A 22982-nucleotide genomic window follows, 5' to 3' on the forward strand; every position below is an offset into this window, starting at 1 on the left:
TCTGATCCCCTGAGCACGAAACCACGCGGAACTCCATCATTCCCCCAACTGTACTGTCTGAATAGAGAGGCTGCACCAGCTCTGAGCCAGACACTGTTAAAACTGGCACCACACAAACATCCAACCCCTTCATCCTACTTTCTTCATCTCTACCTTCTACTAAATAGAAAAAAAGGGGCTGCTGACTCTAGCTATTGTAGAAATCCAGCCCCCAGTGCCTCACTCCTCAAAAGCAGGGTAAAGACACACATCCACAATCTAGAAATTGCTATCTCCTACCAGTTTTTAAACCCGAATCCCCAAATAAACTAAACATGTTGCCACACCTACATGCTCAGAAAAACTTACGGTTTCAGCACAGATCTAGTGCTAAAGTGTTATACATACCTGGGTCTCACTAGATCCAGCAAAGTTTTGGTCACAAACTATGTGTTCCTCCTAATCCACTATAAAAATCTGGTTCCTGATAACCTAGACTGGCAAAGTTTTGACCATTTTCCTCTTAAATTCTCAAAGGTTTATCTTCTCAATATAGCAGATGCAGTCATCCTTTATCTGAGAAGTCCATGCCTAATATAACGTTTCACTGAATTAACATCATTTTCCTTTCTAAAGTCAGCCAAATTTCATATCATATTGATATTATTGACATTTTGCAGTGGAGTTGGTCTAATAGATGTAAATTATGACATTAATAAGACATGGTCACTTAAAATTACACATGTATTTATCCCTTTTATCTGATAACTCTCAGTTCCAATGCACTATGGTTTTCAAAGCAGCCTAGTGGATTTAGACAAATTCCTTTGGTTTTGAAATACAATTTAAAAGAAGATGTGTGTCTAAATCGCCTAATTGCTTTAAAAATCCTATTGAATTGGACAGAAATTTATCAGGTAAAAGGAATAAATAAATAGCCTGGCAGCCTATCTAAAAAGATAAAACTTTGGGGCTACGTCTACACTGGCCCCTTTTCCGGAAGGGGCATGTAAATTTCACCAGTCGTCGTAGGGAAATCCGCGGGGGATTTAAATATCCCCCGCGGCATTTAAATAAAAATGTCCGCCGCTTTTTTCCGGCTTTTAAAAAAGCCGGAAAAGAGCGTCTAGACTGGCCCCGATCCTCCGGAAAAAGTGCCCTATTTCCTACAGGAATAAGACCCTCCGGAAAAGGGCACTTTTTCCGGAGGATCGGGGCCAGTCTAGACGCTCTTTTCCGGCTTTTTTAAAAGCCGGAAAAAAGCGGCGGACATTTTTATTTAAATGCCGCGGGGGATATTTAAATCCCCCGCGGATTTCCCTACGACGACTGGTGAAATTTACATGCCCCTTCCGGAAAAGGGGCCAGTGTAGACGTAGCCTGGGGGTAGATCTATGTGACTGACCAAGATCTTGCCAAAGCTACATCCATATTTGGTTTTACAGAGTATATCCTATATAGTGAAGGCTTATACAAAGTGATTGAGCTTCTCTGCAACGTCCTTCACCTCCTTAATTAGTGCTTGGTAGTCCAACATAGCTACAAACAAAAATTGGTTGGTACTTACTTTTCAAAATCCCTCTTAAACCTCCTATTTTCCATCTTGGAACATAAGAATGGCCATACTGAGTCAGACCAAAGGTCCATCAAGCCCAGTATCCTTTCACTGATAGTGGCCAACACCAGGGGCCAGAGGAAAGAAAAGAACAACTAATCATCAAGTGACCCATCATCTCCTGTCATTCTCAGCTTCTTGCTTATTGACTACCAGAGTTTACTTGTCACCCTGCAAGGCACCTTAATTTAGCATATGAAGTGGAAATCCATCAATTTCAGGAAGAAACTCATGCGAAAGCTCATCACCTAATAAACTATCATGTTAGTCTTTAAAGTGCTACATGACTGCTTTTTTGTTTTAGACAGAGACAGACATCTTCCTTTCCAAGTGCCAAGATGGACATCATACCCAATGGACTGAAGATGAAAAATCCATTACAATCAATATACTTCACAAACTATAGTGCTAGATTGTACCACACACCCTCAAAGAAACTGAAGAACCACCTAATTAGGAGATCAAGAATGTTCTCAAGCTGGAAACTCTCATAAAAAAAACCCACCTATTTTATCCAGGCATCTGACAAAGGGTTTTTTTTACTCACAAAACCACAAAAGCTTATGCCCAAATAAATCTGTGCCCCAGGACTCCTCATTGTTTTTGCAGATACAAACTAACATGACTGCCCTTGTGACAGAAATGTAGCCATGTTAGTCTGGTGTAGCTGAAACAAAAAACAGGACTATATAGCACTTTAAAGACTGACAAGATGGTTTATTAGGTGATGAGCTTTCGTGGGCCAGACCCACTTCCTCAGATCAAATAGTGGAAGAAAATTGTCACAACCATTTATATCACTGGTCCCCAACGTTTTGGGGCTGCCGGGCACCGCTCACACGCTGCGCGTCCGGGGGTGGGGCTGCTCACAGGCCACATGCCTGGGGGCGGAGCTAAGCATGCGCCATGTGCCCGGTGCTGGCACCAGCATGTGCTGCGCACCCGGGGCCAGGGCCGGCACCGGCATGTGCCAGGACCCCAGGCAGGGGCCACCCGGGGCCGGCACCGGTATGTGCTACGACCCCAGGCAGGGGCTGCTTAGGCGCCTTGTGCCCGGGGCCAGCACCGGCATGTGCCACACACCCAGGGCCAGGGCCAGCACTGGCATGTATTGCAACCCTGGGCAGGGGCCACCCATACGCCTGGGGCTGGTGCTTGCCACATGCCCGGGGGCGAGGCCAGCCCAGATTGCTCCACGGGCGTGCATAAATGGCCCGGCAGGCACCATGGCACCCGCGGGCACCACGTTGGGGACCACTGATATAGACCATATATATATGGTTGTGACAATTTTCTTCCACTATTTGATCTGAGGAAATGGGTCTGGCCCACAAAAGCTCATCGCCATCTTGCCTGAATGCATTAGAGTAGGGTTTAGGGGCCACTGACCCACAGAAAAACCAGATGGGGGGCTGCACACAAATGAGAGAGCAAAAAAAAAAACCCCAAACAAACAAACAACAACAACAAAATCCCTCACTGATGTGGTCCCTAACTGAGGGTACGACTAGACTACAGGCTTCTGTCGACAAAGAGCATCTAGACTACATTCAGTTCTGTCGACAAAGCAAGCTGCTTTGTCGACATGGCAGTGTAGACGCAAAGGACAGTTTAGATGCAATAATGCCTTCTGTCGACAGAACTCTGTCGACAAAAGGAGTTATTCCTCGTAAAATGAGGTTTACCAGCGTCGACAAAACTGCTGAGTTCTGTTGACGTTATGTCGACAGAACTCAGTGGTAGTGTAGATGCAGATTTAGTTTTGTTGACAAATGTCCACTTTTGTCGACAAAACCCTGTAGTCTAGACACACCCTGAGAAGGAGAAAGACACTCCCCACATTAAACCATCTTGTCAGTCTTTAAAGTGCTACATAGTCCTGTTTTTTGTTATGTCTACCCTTGTGAGACATTTTAAGCTCTCATCTTTTGGCTTTGGTAGGATTGAATTTCCTCTCCTCTCAATTCAAAGAATAGCTGTTGGGCTCAAATAACCTCTTGCTTTTTCCATTCTGATTTAGTTTGTTTTTCTGTTCCATATTTTGTCAAAGGCTATGCAAGCCATTTACAACTCTCTTATGGTGTGTTTAAGAAACTTCCATGCTGAGTCTAAATATTTTAAATTGCATCACTTTTGATTTAAGGTCTTCTTGACTGGCTTCCTCTTCTTTAAAAAAAAACATTTCTTAAGTTTTGTTTCCCCTTTCTTAAATTTGGTTTCATGTTTCTCATTTTTGATGACTGCTTCCTGAAGGTGTTGAATTTAAACACATTGTAGTCACTATTATTTCTTCCAGCCAATATCTGTGAATTACTTAAGAGCTCATTAAGATAGCAGATATAAAAATAACCTTATAGTGTGTCTATAGTGCAACAAACTAATAGAAGGCAACATATCATGGGAGAGGGCTATCAATTCTAAGGAACCTAAGGCTTGGGGGCCGGATGCATCCCCTGGCTTGCCTGGATCCAGTCCCTAAATCTCAGGATTCTGGAGCACACAAAAATCTACTAGTTTGGGCCCCCTTAGGCTGTGGTGTATGAGAGGAATGTGGGGAGTATCTTTCTCCTTCTAGGTCATGGACCACATCAGTGAGGGATTTTGTTGTTGGGGTTTTTTTTTTTTTTTTTTTTTTTGCTCTTTCATTTGTGTGCAGCCGCCCATCTGGTTTTTCTGTGGGTCAGTGGCCCCCAAATCCTGCTCTAATGCATTCAGGCTGCGTTGTGTTCCTCTTATCAGTTGATCCAACCCTAAAAAGATTCTTTCTGTGTATACACCTACACATAATCCTGGAAAAGTCAGTAATCACACATGTGGGAGAAAGAGTTTGCAGAATCATGTTATATATTTCTGATATCAGGAATAGCAATATCTTTTAACCATGCATAATATCAGTACATTTTCAAATAATTCTGAAATTCCAAGTTTTTATTATTTATGATACCTCTGCGTGGAGCCTTCAGGAGGTTCCATTTTTGTGTTTATTAAACTTCATTGACCTGCTTCTTAGTTAAGATTGCAACTGATTTCCAGTATAAAGCTTTATTTTGTTACCCCCCCCCCAAAACTCAGGGTAAATTTAGACTGCGTTGCTATTTCGGGATACTGTTCCATGTCTTTAAAAGCACCCGCTATTTTCCGAAATAGCAGGTGTGCTATTCTGGTGTCCCTGTAACCCTTGTTCTATGAGGGTTAAGGGATTTCTTGAAATAGTGCCTTATTTTGAAATGTGGCGCTGTCTACACAGTGCCACCTTTCAAAATAAGTTCTTTCAATTTAAGACTCTGAATAAGCTATGCAATTTGCACTATGCAAATTATGTAACTTATTCTGACAGTAGGGTGCTGTCTAGATGCACCCTCGGAGTTCCAGAGAGGAAAACTGTAAGCTGGTCTCTCATTCAAAAAATGTTACTCATGCATCTGCACAAGATCTGGGAAAGGGGCTCATCAAAGTGGCATAGTGAGGTGGGGCGGAGGAGGGCAGTTGCCCCTGGGCGCCGTGCTAGGGGGGCACCAATTTAGCCCCCCCTCCCGAGCTCCCCCTGTCATCCCTCGGCTTGCCTGCTTCTCCTCCACCAGCTACTGCTGGCTGTAGCCTCCTCTCTGACCCCAGCCCGACCCTCCTCCATCTCTGCCGGCGGATTAGTGCATGCTGGGCCCTGACCCCAAACTGGAGGGGGAGGGGAAGATATGGTACAATCTCCCCCCCTCCTCCAAGGGTCTGGCTCAGCTGTGCACCAGGTTTGGGGCCCTGCCACATGGCAGCAGCGGCGGGGGGAGGGGGAAGCAAATTTTGCCTTTGTGCCTGGGCGCATAACACCCTCACTAGGCCTTTGGCTTATCACTTCAAGTGAGCCCTTCATGGTGTCTAAAAAGCAACAGGAAGGTTAGGGAAACAGTTCTTCTTTTGGTTTTCTGCTCATCAAGCTTCCTGCCCAGCCACATTTCCCTTCCCTCTTTCCTGCACTCAGTAGAATTCTAGTCTTTCTCGGACTGTGAAGCCAAGAGGAAGAGTTGACACACATTTATTCCCTCCTTAGATAAAAGCCCTGATCCTGAGGACCAACAGGAATTTGTGGAGGACACTATTCCTTTTTGCAGATCATGGGAAGTCTGCAGCATCAGAACTTCTGTCCAAAGAAGAGTAGATTAACACTGGGGTGAGCAAGACTGCTTTTAGCAAACAGATCAGGGGCTATTCCCCATTTATAACAATCTCCTAATATCTGCTGGATTGGGCTTCCTCTCTTCTAGTCCTAGTAGAGTCTGTAGGAACAGGAAGTCGTTGCAAAAGAATTTAGGAGTGTTTCTTTAAAAAATTAAGGATTTTCCTACAGCCCAATACTGTGTTAAATTAAAATCAAGTTTGTAGTGATCTGAGTTTCAATAACAAGAGTTAAAAACTAAAGCTCTGATATGTTTCTTCAAAATTAATTTCACCTTAGGAAATTTATATGGAATTGTCTTAGTAGAGATGAGCCTAAATTGGAATCCCAAATTCAAAATATCCAAAACATTAGGAAAGGTCATATTCAGTTCTGATACTGAACTCTGATGCTTAAAACCAATGGTAGTAGACTCTTTGCTAGTTGTGAATACAGACTCAGTTATTTGCAGTAATTATTCTGCTAATAGAAAAAGGAGGTTGTTTAAAAAAAATCTCATTATTACTACTTAGAATCCAACACAATATTTTATTATGAAAAACTTTACTTCACATTTCTACATATTTATATAGAAATCCTAGTACATTATTTTATTTAAAAACTGATTCTGTTCTCTTTAAAGATTCTGGACTTCCAGTCCTGGTAGTGGAGTCCTCTTTTAAATGTCAGAATAGGTAGAGCACAAACAATGATAATGCAAGCTATTTCACATTTCCTTGCCAACCTGCCTGAACCTTGACTTGGAAAGGCCACTTCTAGAAGTGACAGCATAGGTCAGTCTCAACATCGATTCAGTCCTTGGCCCATCTGCAAAGTGTTAACAAGCGAAGCAAATTAATGAATTATGAAAGAGCTTTCCTGTTTATTTCCATTTCTGACAGGCAGATATTAATTTTTCCTGTTACAGACAGAGTGGCTTTTTTTAGCATTCTTTGGATTTCCATCACTTTCTGATTCAGTTCCTTTTTCTTCAATAATATCAACCAATGGATTTTTTTGTATTGTATTCCATAATGCTGGACAATCAATAGAATGCTGGGATCCTTCCCAACGATAGAAAAGATGGATATATCATCACAGAGGAGTATAAAGTTTGAGACTATTTCCTCTGTTGTTTTTTCCGTTCCACAGCTATACGCAAGGCCTGAAAAATCAAGTCTTTGTTATTCTGGACATTGTAGTAACTCAGTTTTGTCAGTTTGTCAAAATTTTCCTCTGAATATTTCAGGTTATTTACATTATATGGACCATTGACATCAGCAACATCAATTTCACCTTCTGCCATCTCTGAGGGACTGCGTTCCACACCTAGAGGGAAATAGCAATTAGGTTTATTATTGACATATTATTATGGTCCAATGTCGTATTGGCCATGTATACATAGTCACAGGCCAGACTTCTCCCCAGTGAAATCAGATAGCTGTTAATCATAAGGCCTCATGTGCTTTGTGACAAGCTACATCTAAACTCTGTACTAAGAGGCCTAAATTCCATGGCATTTTGACATGCTAGACTGGAAATTACATAGCAGCATAATTTAAGAAATGAGATTATTTTAATTTTTAAATACAAAAACAATTCATAAATTGGTATAGAACCCTCATATTGTTCATTTTGATATTAAATTCAATTTATTATATGATGTCCTCAGATTTTCCATTTACAATGTGGGACAGATTTTTGTACTAATAATGAATAACTGTATGGTAGAAAATGTCCTGGGAGAAGCAGGAGGTTTTAGCAGTTGGATAGGGAACAGCTTTGGTCACCAGTTTGAGAATCTGAAATAAGTTCATTAGGTAGACATATCTATTAAAAATGATCAGCAGTCAAGTTGTTAAAGTTGATATTTTAAACAGTCAGTTTAAGGTTTCAGAGTCAATAACCAATTGAAGTGAACTGAAATCATTCACAACTGTCAAAGTTATTTTCTCAGACTGTCATCACTACATTGTAGGCCTTGGGCTCTGGGACTATAAAATGACAGTGCAGACGCCCAAGCCCAAACATCTGTACTGAGTTTCATAGGCCAGCCACAGTGCAGACATACCCACAATCCATCATTGAGTTGTCTTTGGACTTAAGTGAGGAATCTAAAAGTAAAGTCTTTTACAGGCACCCAGTCAATATAGGTTTATTATAATGAAATTAAAAGGAGGAATACAGAGAATGGATAGCCTCATCATGTTGACTTTAATAAAATAATTGGCTGCTGCTAACTTACCGGGTGCTTTGTAGTTTCTGAAGGTGTCATTCACTAGTGGAAAGAGAAGCACTACAGGTGTTTCTGGGCCTTCTTTGTCTCCAACTAGGTAGCACTCCTTTGGATTTATTGCTTCTTCTTCATCTGGCACAATTTTGGGGAAAGGGATTCCCTGCTCTGAGAAGTACTTAGAGGCTTTTATCAAAGGCTGGATAATCACAGAGAGAAAAACAAAACCTCAGAAACCAATGACAAAATTAAGGCCACAATTTAGCTAAGAGATTGACTTCAGTTGGAATACTTATGGGCTATGTCTAGACTGGCCAGTTTTTCCAGAAAATCAGCCGCTTTTCCGGAAAAACTTGCCAGCTGTCTACACTGGCCACTTGAATTTCCGCAAAAGCACTGACTTCCTACCGTTTGGGCAAAAGTCCACTTTGCGCAAAACTTTTGTGCAAAACGGCCAGTGTAGACAGCTGGGATTTGTTTTCCGCAAAAAAGCCCCGATCGCGAAAATGGTGATCGGGGCTTTTTTGCACAAAAGCGTGTCTAGATTGGCCATGGACGCTTTTCCGCAAAAAGTGCTTTTGTGGAAAAGCGTCCGTGACAATCTAGACGCTCTGTTCCAAAAATGCTTTTAATGGAAAACTTTTCTGTTAAAAGCATTTCCGGAAAATCATGCCAGTCTAGACACAGCCCTGGAGTAAGTCACTAAACAACATGGCTGTGTCTAGACTGGCCAGTTTTTCCGGAAAATCAGCCACTTTTCCGGAAAAACTTGCCAGCTGTCTACACCGGCTGCTTGAATTTCCGCAAAAGCACTGACTTCCTACTGTAAGAAATCAATGCTTCTTGCGGAAATACTATTCTGCTCCCGTTCAGGCAAAAGTCCCTTTTGTGCAAAGCTTTTGCGCAAAAGGGTCAGTGTAGACAGCTCAGATTTGTTTTCCGCAAAAAAGCCCCGATCGTGAAAATGGTGATCGGGCCTTTTTTGCGCAAAAACGTGTCGAGATTGGCACGGACACTTTTCCGCAAAAAGTGCTTTTGCGGAAAAGCGTCCGTGCCAATCTAGACGCTGTGTTCCGAAAATGCCTTTAACGGAAAACTTTTCCGTTAAAAGCATTTCCGGAAAATCATGCCAATCTAGACACAGCCCATGAGTAAGGGTGATAGTGTATAACTCCCAGTTATCTTTAGTTCCCACATCCCCCTTCTTGCCAGAGTTATGCTTCCATGTCAGGAGCTGGTGAAGAGATCCCTATGTTTTGTTTGCATGTGAGTTTGTATACTACACTGGAGTCCCTCAGAGTGTGAGGAACCATGGGTTGGTATATTATTATGTGGACAAGTTAAGATTTTTGTGACAAAAGAACTGCATATTAAGAAACTAATTGTGCAAGCATTACTCATGGGGATGGGTGCTTACTCGCATGTATACTCCCATTGAAGCTCATCTTGGTAATGGTTACCCAATCAAGCTCTAAAAAGTCAACCATAGTATAACATTACATCAAATTGAAGTTATCTTTCTGTAGCAAACTTCCTGTTTTTAAAGCAAGATTTTGAAAAAACCAATGCATTTAACTACTTCTTCAGCCAGACCTACAGTTATTCAGCTGACAACATATTTTGGGTTTCTCTAAATGTCTAATCAGAGAAAAAAAAACACCAAATTATTTGGAAGTCCAGTACCCAAGATGAGACACACAAGTAATGGCATTTATATATCTGATCAGACATTCAAACTATCTTTGCATGTATTTGAATATCTGGCCATAAGATTCAAAAACTCAAATGATTACTGGTGTGCATAACTAAATGTGCAGTTTCCCACACATTAAAATGTGCGTGAAAGCATGTTTATTATGGTAGTGCACACCTATATCTGTGGTGGCACATGCAATTCTCAAGTATTTATAATTTCATTATTTCTAAATTGAATTTATTCAAAACTAGGCAAAGTACTCTCACCTCACTCCACTCCATCACACCCCCTCAAGAGTCAAGTTTAAAATCTTTCACATTGGGATAATCCCAAAACGGACAGAATGATTTTTGCCATACACACCCATAATACATGTGTTGACAAGTGATAGACATTTTTGCCCAGTCCAGAAATTTGTATACCATCTCTACCATAAATATTAAGGTACCTAGTTACCCAGTGGAATCCCAAGCCCTGCATTTGGCACTCAAATTTCCTGTACAATGAATGGGAGAGAAATACACACCTGAGAATAGGATCCACAAAAGCTAGTATGCTAGTCAAGGAAATGCCTAAACCAGCCAATAATGGATGATGATGAAAGGGGGCTGTTTTAAGACCCGCCCCTCTTGGGTTTTATGCATCTAAATTAATGCCAGAGCAAGGCACCTATCTCTACTTGGGATCCAAAGCTGTAAAACTTCTCCTGAAGTCAAACAATTAAGCCATTCCTTGTCAGAAAGGCTTCAAAAGATGCCTAATTCCCAGTGAAGATGCTGGAAGGAGCAGCAGCAGCTGCCACTCTTATAGCTGGGGCATTCACACAGAATGCGGGAGACCACAATTCAATTCCCCCCTCATCCTAATGTGGAAAAAAGTAGGAAGCCCGAAACCTATTAGGTGAGTGCCCTAGATCCTGGACTTAAGGATCAAGGGGAGACTGCCCCCGTCCCTTCCCCCTACTGTTTTGCAAGAAGTTGAGCATGCTTACAGAATGCCTACTGGTTTGGACCCCTCTCATGAGATTGGCATGGTAACCCATAGTTTCGCCTGGTTTGAGGATCCCACTGAGGCTTGGACATGAAATAGGCCTCCAAGCACCCAGCTGGGGCAGCAAGCAGTGCACATACCCAGTGGCATAAACTTAGACTTTGAGGAGATTTTTACAAAAACAATGCCGGTGTTTTAGGTGTTTGCAAGTTTAGATGGCATCAGAGCAGGGGTTTTGAGGATCTCAGTGGTGCCTAAATTTTTGAGTTAGGCACATAAAGTCAGTTATAGGGTTGCCAGGTGTCCGGTATTGACCCGGACAGTCCGGTATTTTCACCTCCTGTCGGGTAAAAAATTCAGAAAATACCGGACACCTAAAATGTCTGGTATTTTATGGGTTTTTTTCCCTGCCAGGAGGTGAAAATACCAGACACCTGGCAACCCTACAACACACTTGGCAACTGGGCCCAACCCCTGGCTTCCCCCCCTACCGTTGCCCCTTGGCCTCCCCGTCCCCGGGCCTCCTGATTACCTGGGTGTGCTTGATCAAGAAAACAAGATGGCTGCCAGCAAAAAGCCTAAGGACCTGAAGCAAAGGGAAGCAATGCCTTCCCTGGGTCTTACTGCTCAACTGCTCCCCTCTCGCACTTAAAGGGGCCATGCTGTTTTATTTTATTTTTGCTTAATAATTCTTGGGGTATTTTTTTGCTCAACAACTTTGGTCTTCCCCCCCTTTTTTCCCCTCAACAGAATTTTTTCCCCTGTGTTTTTTTTTGGGGGGGGAGGGAGGTATTCGGTATTTTTGGTTAAACCATCTGGCAACCCTCGTCAGTTAGACACCTAAGTCCTTTTGTGGATCTTGGCCTACGTAGTGACTTTTATTGTGAGCACACAGTAAAACAAGGATTCACATGACTGACCGTACACATTTATTCCTCTTAGAAACAACTTTCTCTGTAAGTATTTGGGAGTAGAGCATTAACAATTCTGACAGGTCAAGGGGGTATATTACTGAAGAAAAAGGCATATGTCTGACCATTATCTGTGATCCTGAACTGTAGTTGAAATGCAGGATGAGGTCCACTTTCCTCTCCGGCCTCATAAGCGGCGGGTAACTGGTTTCAAAGGCAAAAGCAGTATCTATCAGAGCGAGGTGATTTGCTGCTCCTGTCAGCTGGTTGGGGTGACAGTCAAGCTCACAGTCTGTCAGAAAAACACTTCTTGTCAAGAGTGTGCATCATTGCAAGGGTGGGTGTACTACTACACTGGCTCCAGTAAAGAGTTAGAGAAAGAGAATTCACCTCCCCTTTTGATTTCAGACAGTTTTATGCAACTGTAGCTCAATCTTTTTGTTCTTCACATCTATGTTTTCTCATTCTGTGTTTTGCATAACTGACCAGCAGCAACCATCTTTTTGGGGAGCATAAAACAATTCTTTCTGTCTGCTTTCTGCAGACAAGGCGGTTCTATGCTGGGACACAGAAAACCAGAGTTCAATTCCCCGCTCTATCACAGACTTCCTGTATGACCTTGCCAGGTCACTTGGCTTTTCTGTGTCTCAGTTCTTTCTATTAAAAATGAGGACAATAATACTTCCTTAGTGTCTGGGGATAAGGAGGTGTCCAGATGCTATGGGAGTGAGGTCACATAAGTACCAAAGATATATGTACGTTCGGAGCAACTACACGGTTTTCTTTTTCCTTTCACTGGTAGGTGAAATATTAGTGGATCAAGAAGAATTCCCTATATTTCTAATGGGAAATATACTGCCAGAGCCAGTAATATCTGACCTACCAGTAAAAAGGGCAAAAGACGACTTTTCAACTACAACTACTGCACATATACTTATCCACATTTGCATGAATTGTAATGAATTTCAAAACCACGTGAAATAGGAATTATGATGTATCTTTAACTGTCTTGTCTGCCTTCTGGCTACTATTCCATCCCCCTGAGACTTATTGTAACATTTAAAACCCTTAAGAAGCTTAAATCAGCCTCCAAAGAAATGTTCCTCCTCCCCTAAATGTGGATTTTTCCCCAAAATTATACTTGCCCAAAGCCCTAAGGGGCAAGATTCAGCCATGCACCAAGAAAAGCCTTTCTATATTTAAAAATGTCACAGCTTTAAAGTCCATTATCGAAAGCAAACCTAAAAAGAGGATCTTTATATCAATAGGTAAGGGAAATTACTAGCAGAAAACTGCATTTGTTTCAGGACTGTGAGCTATCTTACTTAAAAGTAAGTTTAACTTAAAAGTTTAACTTAAAAGTTGGCATGATGTGTTTAGGTATGGGAAGATTTGAATGTCCTTTCTAGAGCTGCAACATACATGGCATATACAGAATATATCCTAGTGTGCTGTAGTTTAAGGGTTTCCTAGGCATTTATTTTGGAGGCAGAGAATTCAGCCTCTTCAATGTTTTGACAATCTCTTGCACATGTGGGGCATATCTGGCATAATAAACAATAATAACATATCAATAGCCTGCATAATTTACACATGACTTTGTTACTTATGGGTAATGGACATATCCAAACTTAAATTAAAGTCTTCGTATCATACTATAAGACATCACATCACATCACCATGTTATTACTACCCAGGTTTTCTTAAAAGTAGCAGAACCATTTGAGTAGCTTCATTCACTACCACTAGGGACTACCGATAACCAAATTAAATTCCAGACCCCAGCCCAATCCTTAAAAATGTAGTTTCAAATAGGAAGTTATCACCATACCTTTCCATTTAGAAAACTCATTTTCCATGTAGTTATTGTGTAACTGGAAACCCTTTAAAAAATTGTGGATTTCTGAAATTGCTGGCCGCGACATAACAACATCTCGAAAAACTGTTGAAAGGCTATCTGGAGGGAAGAACACTCGAGTATTTAACTTGCTTGACCCTGTAAGTAGAACAGGTTCTTCCTCTGTAGAAAAAAATGATAAAAGTTTTGTATATCTGGATTCATTTGGGGGATACTTAATAATAGTAATAGTAATAAATGTTTGCCTTCATTTCAACTTCTCTCCTAACATTCAGACTCTCCACAAATCTAGTTGCTTATTTGTCTAACCTCTTCAAAGTCCACTCTGCTAAGAGCTTTGCCCATGTTATAATTCTCTCTAACCTGATATAATGTAACTTCCTTGGCCCAACCATATCCCAGCTAGCATTTTAAAATAATTTTCATCTCTTGGCACCTTTGCCAGGTTCCTTTTTCTTTCTCTCACATACATCTCTTTACTAACTTCCTATCACTCAAGCAAATTCAAGTTCTTTCTTTCTTCCTTTACACAACAAGTTGCAGTTTACAAATACAAAAGGACAAAATTAAAATGAATCATAATAATATTTGTTGCAGTGTTTTTCATTCTCCACTTCATCTGTTGTAAGGTTGCTATTTCTCACATTTTGGTCCCCATTCTGCAAGCCCTTACTATTTAGTGTAGTGCTTTCTATTGAGAATCATTTATTGACTTTAATGGAATGACCCACAATAACAAACACTATATTATTCATTAGTAAATGTCTGCAGAATTGGACTCTTGCATCATAAACTCATCGGGGGCAAGGACAGTATCTTTTATCTCTGGAAAACATCTTGCACATCTATGCTTTATTATTATTATTATTATTATTATTATTATTATTGCTATTTTAATGTATGTCCTACATCTCTGGGCACCCTAATGAATGTCAAGTAAAACTATGAGGAAACATATCCCAAAATTCCTGAGTTGGATCAAAAATAAAAACCACTCACAAGCAGCAAACACTAACAAAGGAAAGAAGAGTATATTAAATCTCACTTACAAAGACGCCGCCCATTTGGTATGGGTGGCTAGATAGAGAACATGGAAGAATGGTTGGCTCTGGAAGAATAAACCTCACCTCCTATACTTTCAAGAATATTTTTCTTAGAGTTTGCCCTCTTTTTTCATGGACCCATGTCAAGTGCATCACTTTTGCATCCCCTGGTAAATCTCATTGGTTCTGCTTCTCAATCAATCAATATTATTGCTGCACAGCAACATAAGAATTGACTTGCTACATCATTACTTGGACAATCAATCAATCAATAACCCTATGATGGACAGAAGGAGTGCTGGACAGCACTTGGTGACTAAAGGGTTAAACTCATGTAGCTAAGAGTGTTGGCAGGGGGCCAGAAGAACCAATGGGATACAGTGCTGAAATTTAAATCCTGCTGCCCTTTTTCTTTGTGTGAGTTCTAAGTTAAGGGCTGGAGTGAGCAAGATGCAGTAATCAGAATTATCATGTCTACAAGGAATATTGGGCATAGGAGTAAACTGGGCTTTGAAGTGCAGATCAGCACAGATCGTGAGAGAGAGAGGAATGTATGTTTAGTTGCAATCAGGGTATTTTTCTTTGTTTTGGTTGTTTGATTAAGCCTTTCTGTAAAATCCATGTGCTCTCCCCTCTCATTCACTATCTAACCTGTACCCAGAGATATTATGTTATCTGTGTTTTAATGTGTTTCTCTCAGTTGCTCTGTAACACCTAGCAACCAAGTATGCTTTATTAAGGGTATCTTTTCTTGGGAGGAAAAGGAGGGGAGAGAAGAGTTGTTAATAAAATCATCTTTTTAAGGTGATGATTTGATTCTTGTGTCCTGGAAGGTACTAGGTCTGTGTGCCTACCTAGCCTGAGAGGTCAGCTATCAAAGACACAGTTTGTTTTCTGTGTTTTCTTTTGTTTCTTTTTCCAAGTTCTTTTGTGGCAGAAGAGCTTGGGTTACCCCTGGGGTATGGGGTAGGAATTCAAGTGTTCCTTCCTGGGTTTTTTTTTCAGGGCTCCTTAACGTCACTTGATGATGGCAGTCTATCTTCCAGAGCTAGTGCATCTGAGATTCTGGGGAGGTGGTTTTTGTTTTTGTTTTTTTAAAGCAGAGGTAAGATATTTAAGGTCTTTTGCAGACTCCCAACTTCTGCACTCAGAGTGCCAGGGTGGGAAACAGCCCTGAAAAACCCTAAGGGAAAGTAAAGTAAAATATAATGTAAAAATAACTAACCAATGTCGATAACTCTATCTTGAGTCCATTTGTACCAGAACTCTTCTGACTCATAGGAAATATACCAGGCATCCATAAGATTCAAGGAAAATACACTACTCCAGATCCCTGTGATATGAAAGAAATTTGACAGAGAGTAACATGCATCTAACTAACTGTTAATAACTACTCTGTAAGAATGGTTATCCAGCCAGTTATCACCCACTTTGTAGTAGCGCTCATCTAATATATAAAGGAGAATGTTTGTAAGTTTGTGCGCTAATAACTTGGACACTATAAGAGCTACCACAACCAAACTTTGCATGGGATAACCTTTCATCCAGGAGAAGGTTTTAAGGTACTTTTGGACCCGATCGGGCCCAAGTTCAAGCTGTAAAAATAAAAAAGTAACCTGCCGTGTCTGCTACCTGAGGCTCCCAGCGTCATCCAGGACTCACCCCCTCCCACCCGCAAGGTTACATAAGTGACCTTCTTTCCCCCCCAACCATGCTGGCACGCACTGCCCTGACCCCCCCCCCCCACACACACACACAACGGCTCGGGCACCCGCCCTGCCCCCCACGGCACCTGCAGCCCCAGGCACAAACTGGGGCACCCCTCCCACATGTAACCTCCCCTCCACCCAGGGTCACACCTCCCCGCCCTCTGTGGATGACGCGGACCTATATGTTAATCCCTATAGAAATCAGTGCAACTTTTCTACCATTCAAAAAAAGATAATTGACTACTGTTTTTCTACATTTTTGTTCCTCCGGTTTCCCGAGCAACACTAGGTAACTCCAGTTAGTAATATTATAACTTAGTTTGATAAAGTTGTATACCCATTAATGTGCTATAGCCCTATAAAGTGCAGTGTTGTAAGCACTGATTTGTATCAGGTTTACAGCAGATCAGCATAGCTTGGTTTTGCTATACAGATTCTGCTCTCCTTTCCCCTACCTATTATTTATTTAGAGAAGTCTTCATTGTTGCTGGGCACTTTCAAAAAGAATATGCTCCCTGATTTGTAACCTCACAGTATAATCTTACTATAGAATCATAGAACTAGAAGGGGCCTAAGAGTCATCAAATTCAGTCCCCTACACTCATGGCAGCACTAAGTATTACCTAGATCACCCCCATAGGTGTTTGTCTAACCTGTTCTTAAAATCTCTGATGATGGAGATTTCATAGCCTCCCTAGGAAATAGTGCTTAACCACCCTACTAATTGTTGTTCATCTTTCAGCCCTATCTGATCTATTTCCAAGTTATTCCAAATCCAGATATTCCCAACATCGTTCAATAAACTCATCCGGGATATGCTCATGTAATATCAAAAATTTGTTATCCAAATAATGAAAATTTATAACTCCCCTCATTAGGGCTTAGGAAAACAGGGAGCTATTCCAACTCTGCCACTGGCCTACGTTTTATGAGGCATAAGAGATCTATCGGAAAAGGCTTTCTTTAGCGAAAGATCCCCCTCTAGACTGCCACTTTTCTCCGACATAGCTCCATGCCGAAAAAAAGTAGCGGCCGTTTTTATGCTAATGAAGCACGGGATATTTAAATCCCCGCTTCATTAGCAATTTCGCTCCGTCTAATTTACATCCCTTTTCCAAAAAAGGGATGTAGTCTGGACATACTCTTGGTGACTATTCTATGTTACATTACATTACATTTTTCCAGGACGATAAATCACCTTCCAAGAAGCAGATCCGGGATTCTGGGATCTTCTTCATCAGCCTACCCATGAAGAACTCACTTCCAAAATTCTCAGAGCGAATAAAGGCCCCATATTTAAGAAGTCCCACCTCATAGGGTGTGAACTCTATCCATTCTAAAGAAAGAGTCATAAGAGAAACCATTACTTCAGTAACCTGAATGTGGGTAAAGAAAAATATTGTTACCATTTGGATAAACTGAATTATTAATGGAATAAGATTTTGGTTTCAGTCTCTTCATGACAAACGGGTTGCTGAACTACAATACTTTCCAACTTGTCACTTTTATTCAATACGGTTCCAACAATGATTAGTATGGTGAGTGAATTCTCTTCTCATCCCCAGAAATATCTAGAAAACTCATGAGATTTTTGGTTCTTCCTGCTTTTGTGCAGGCTGGATAATCCTGTGATTATAATCTCTGTCATAATATTCTGCTTCTGATCCCAAGTAAAACTAGAAATAGAGAGACACACAAATGTAACAAATAAGAAATATAAGTCCATCTTTGAGTGGATTGAGAGGATTTTTTCATTAAATTAATCAGTTTGCCTAATCCTAAAATGAACCTTATGTGAACTAGAGAAGAATATTTTTCTAGAACATAATTATTACCTCTAAAATCTCGATTGCTCATTTTATCCTTCACATTGAGAGCAAGGTAGATGGGCAGGGGATTCTGACCATGACTTAGTGCTTGTTGCTGATCTGTGAGTTTATGGTGGTCTTCCTGTTTGGAAACAAGATACATAAATGAGGAAAATTTAAATTACATAGAGACCTATCACTTTATCAGGGCTTGGAATATTATAATTAAATGCCTATTAGATTCCAGCCATGTTCTCCTGTATGGGTTTGATTTTTCAATGTGCTGTATACTCTGGTCCTGATCCACCAAAGCATATAAGCATGTGCTTAAAGTTAAGCACATGAGTAGTCTAATTCACTTCTATGCTTAAAGTTGTTTAAAATCAATGTGTCACATTTTTGTATATTGGAAAATTCTAAGATTTCATCATTGAAAAATAGCATTTTTAACATTAGTTTATTTAAAAAATGGGCCCACATATATTTAAAAAAAATTCTCAGCTGAGCACATGCATGAGTCATTTAATCCAAAAAGGGTAAATGTCACAGAAATGCCACCATGACAGCACAGCTAACTGAGAATGAAGAGCCACCCGGTAATAACATGGTTTATTTGTAGTGTAGCAAGGATGTCTTTCCATTGCAGAGGGCAGGGTGTCTTGCACCATGCAGTACTGACCAAAAGAGGGCAATGCTGGCTGAGAAGAGCCTTATGTGTCAGAGTGGCTGCATAATTTTCTGATTCAGTACTTCCTTGAAGTGATTTCCCTGTGAAGGTGCCACTGTTCCCCAAACCCTAGTCTGGAACCACGAGGTAGGGTGGTATTGCTCACATTGCCTGCCTTCCTGTGGATTAAATTTAACTCCGGGAGTAAGGGGCTTTATAAAGACTGAGAAACAATACATCTGCCTGCATCAGTGATCATAAAAGTCTCCTACTGTGTTTTAATTGGAGGGGATTGAAATTTTGATTTTTTAAAATGCTCATGTGAAATAAGTAAATAATAGTTAATAGTAACTTGGGGAGAGGGTTGTATGTGTGTTTATTTCATATGTAGAAAAGTTTTGATGGAAATGGTTAAATGTGAAAAAGTTTTGTCATTCCATGAAATTTGTATTTTTTATTATTATTTATGTGAATTGGTACTTTCTGTTGCTAATTTTCACTGATCACCTCAGTCACACATTGATTATTTTTCAAAAATAGGGGAAATTATTTACAGTCCTCTAGACAGAATCAGGCCTACCTACTGTTGCTTTGCAGTGAGCCTCTCCTGGCAGAGAAGAGATTCATGCCTGCTAGGACACTTGCAGTGGCCTCTTTAGCATCATTTTCAGTATGGTAGCTGCTCTCCTTACCTATCTGCCCAGCCACTTCCACCCCCATACTATGCTTCATCCTCCATACACAATACCACCCACCAACCTGATGCAGGGTGAGATATAGAGAGAAGGGTTGATGGCTTTAGGAGAGCATTTATGAGGAGTGGAACTTCCTGAAAATTGCACATGTGCCAAGGGCAGGGCTGTATTTTGGAACCCCTTGAGCAAACAATTTTGAATTTCCTCCACATGCTTGATCCCAGCTCCACTTGTAGCATGCCCATTGTCAAGGCAATCTCAATATGCATATGGGTTTTTTAAGGCATTTTGAGTAACCTTCTCTTAAAACAGAATTTTGGATTTTCCAGAATTTCCATGGCGGTGAGGTTTCTTTCCTGTGTTTTGAGCAGGTCTCATTTTATTTTAATATATTCATGATGCAATCAAGAAATAAAACTTATTTGTGTGGGTAACTCCGCAGCCTTGTTGAGCGGGCATATCCCAATAGGGTTAACAGTTGATCCTCACTTCTACTGTCAGAAGATGAGCTACTTAGAGGAAGACTCTGAAAAGAGAAATAGTTCTATAGTACCCCATCATGGAACATGGCTTCAATAATGAGTCCCCAGAGATCTGTAAAACATATATTGTGCCCCTCTTGTTTTCGCTGGTGTAGCTCCTTTACATAGTATTTCAGACGATCCATGGAAAAACAAGCCAAAAACTTGTTTTTGATTACATGTTTCTGAATGTCACTCAATGATACTTCCAGATCCTTCTGAGACCAGTCAGGATCTTCATATAAATTTGACATTGTCCTGGGGAAAAGATTATAAGGAAAACATGAGGTTCAGAATTAGAACTCTGTGAAATGCTCAAGTTTTGACTTAGAGTGTTGAGCAATATTTCTTGATTTCAGACTAGGTAGGTTAGTTTACACCTTGATGTTTCTTCTGGGTTTGAATGAAACCAAACATCGCTGTGAAATATAAATAAAATTAACTGAAATCTCTAAATTTAAGTGAAATAGCTAAGTTTAATAAAATGTCCCTTAAGTGAGCCAAGACTTGTTTGACACTCTACCTAGGTTTGCCAAAAGATTATTGAATTTCAGCAAACAGCTTGGAAGCCTAATTCAAGATTTGATTGGTAAGCCACTCCAAAACTAGGTGACTTGCCCTTGGTTTTGAGTAAGTTAATTTGTTAGTGAAATAAAACAAAATAAAAAGTCAAACTAATACATATAAACAATTTTCAGTTGCAATTTTTTTTGTTGAAATTGACACATTCCTATGAATATTTTTGATATTGACAATATTTCATCAAAAATTTTCAAACCAACTGTAGCTCAAACCCTTTTGTTGGTGTGCATGTGTCAGTGTGTAGTCACCATATTTACACCTACAGGAATATTTTTAATTTTTTATAAAGAAGTCTAAGTAATTCCATAATTTTCAAATATACCAAAACAAAAAATATTTGCATCATAAACAATTATGGATTCCCTAATATACAAGTAGTAAGAATTAGATATTTTAAAACCATGTTACAATGAGCACATGCATAATTATTTGGAGACTAATAAACATTTCACCACTGTGGAGACTACTTATTATTTTCTTTGTTCCTCCTTACCATGTTGTGCCTGATAAACCAGTGATGTATGAAATACAGTCCAAGACATTCAACTTCTGGATACTCAACAGGTGAGCATACATTGCTGTCAATGCTCTCGTACCACCACCTGTTGTCATGATTGCCACCACTGGTACCTGTTTAATGAAAAAAAAATTGAATGCAAAATAATCATCTGGTTTATATTAAATTATATTAAATTCATGCCCTGATTAAATGGTAAAAAGAAAAGGTTAAGATCAGTTTGTAAGCAGAGACATGATCTGAATTAACCATGCTACATAGGAGTAACTGGAATTGCTCTGGGTTTTCTGTTGAGTACAACTGCCCAGCTGACCATGCTCCAGATTGTGCTCTTGCCTAGAGAAGACAGAAAGTATTGGACCTCCTGGGCCTGTTGAGACAAGAGGCTGTGCAGGCAAAGCTCCAAACTAGCCACAGAAACATCAATATCTGAGCAGACTGCTCAGGGGATGCAGGAGAAGGACTACAATAGCTGTGGCAGGCACACCAAAAGTGGAGGTCAACAATCATTCTGTTGTGCAACAGACCTACTGCTTTTACAAAGATCTGCAAGCCATACTCGGTAGAGACCTCACCATTACTTCCCACAGCACCATATATATCTCCAAGAAGGCTGAGTCACAGGCTGTGAACAAGAAGGCAGAAGAAATGATGGATGAGGAAGAAGAGGGAGAGTCTGAGGGAGTCCAGCTGCACAGCAAACCATGACCTATTTTTTAGTTCACCACAGTCCAACCAGTCAAGCATGGATGAGCTTAACGCAGGAGACAGAACCTCAAGTAAATGTGCAGATAAATTTTCAGTTACAGGGTAGAAACTCTCTTGGAGATACTCTGCATTCCACTGTCAAAACTCTCTAGGGAAGGCTACTTTGTTTCTTTCTCCAAGGTAGGACTCTCACACGCCACTCAGTGATAACTTCAGCACATACCACTGCAGCACAGACTCACAGCATACTGGCCCAGGCAGCTTTGGGAACCATCAGCAGTTGTGCGCTCTCTGCCTTTGTGCTCTCAGGAATAAGATGTCAGCTCAAATCATCACCGCATGCGGTACTTGATGCCAGTATTTAGTGACAGTGCCCATTCTACTAGATTAAGGTAACCAAGCAATTCCCTTCTCAGTTTCTCCGTCTTTGGCAGGCCATACTCTCCAGGCCCAGTGCTGTGACTGCCACTGTGCCCAAGTAATCCCAAACAGACGTGAGAACTTCTGTGATTAAAAATTTAGGGGAACAAGGGCAGCGAATTCAGCATCTTAAGTTTCACTTTCAATTATGAATAGACTGACAATGGTACCTCTGTGTGTTTTATCTACAGCTGGTGCCACTGCAGCCTTCAGGGCCTTTCTCCCCACACTTGTGGAACACGTGAGCCAGATAAAGAGGAGAAAGAAGAGGATTCGGGATGATGCATTTAGTGAGATCCTGCAAGCCAGTGCTGCTTTAGATTGTGAGCACATAGAGTAGACACTGAACATTGCAGACAGACTGGAGAAGGAATGAATGGAGAGGAGAAAGACCCAGGAATCGCAGAAGGAAAAGGACAGGGAGACACACCAGAACATAACAGGGCTTCTCAGGCAGCAACCACAGATGATGCAGGCATTGGTGGGCCAGGTAGTTCAACAATCCTGGGCTTGCCTCCTTCTGAAGGCCTGTGAGAACTCAATATCAGGACTTCCCTAGAGCCTGCCTCAATGTTCCATTTGGCACCAGGGGACTGTAAGGACAATCACAGGGCAAGTCTATGCTAGCCTGCTACATTGATGCATCTGTGCTGCTATAGTGCTTCTCGTGAAGACATGCTATGTCAACAAGAGAGCACTTTAACCAGTCAGTTCTTGTTTACTGGGCCAGAAGTGGTGCTTCACTATGTGCAATTGTGCCATAAATGCCACCAACAACTTGAATTGGTTCTCACTGTGTTCCACAGCAATTTGTCCTCCAAGAAATCCCCTCTAGCCAGGAGATGCTCAGCGTCCTCTCCTCCCAGACCTCACCCCCACTCCA

General features: G+C 40.9%; 1 protein-coding gene across 3 annotated transcripts in view; it reads right to left on the reverse strand.

Moving 5' to 3' along the window:
* Positions 1–6275: 6275 nt before the first annotated feature.
* Positions 6276–22982, reverse strand: part of LOC102452248 (cytosolic phospholipase A2 epsilon) — a 43212-nt gene continuing 26505 nt past the window's right edge. Inside the window, exons 13-21 of one of the 3 annotated variants that reach the window (XM_014577146.3) lie at positions 20948–21084; positions 20052–20130; positions 18017–18131; positions 17380–17517; positions 15698–15805; positions 13403–13591; positions 11697–11863; positions 7987–8173; positions 6277–7070 (exon numbers count right to left, since the gene is read on the reverse strand). In XM_014577146.3, the coding sequence (XP_014432632.2) occupies positions 6862–7070; positions 7987–8173; positions 11697–11863; positions 13403–13591; positions 15698–15805; positions 17380–17517; positions 18017–18131; positions 20052–20130; positions 20948–21084 (1329 nt within the window). In that variant the 3' untranslated portion in view covers positions 6277–6861. Of the gene's footprint in view, positions 7071–7986; positions 8174–11696; positions 11864–13402; positions 13592–15697; positions 15806–17379; positions 17518–18016; positions 18132–19904; positions 20131–20947; positions 21085–22982 lie in introns of all 3 variants that reach the window. The other 2 variants (XM_006130365.4, XM_075927201.1) reach the window with 2 other exon arrangements.

This window comes from Pelodiscus sinensis, chromosome 4 (genome assembly GCF_049634645.1).
Source record: "Pelodiscus sinensis isolate JC-2024 chromosome 4, ASM4963464v1, whole genome shotgun sequence".
Lineage (NCBI taxonomy): Eukaryota > Metazoa > Chordata > Testudines > Trionychidae > Pelodiscus > Pelodiscus sinensis.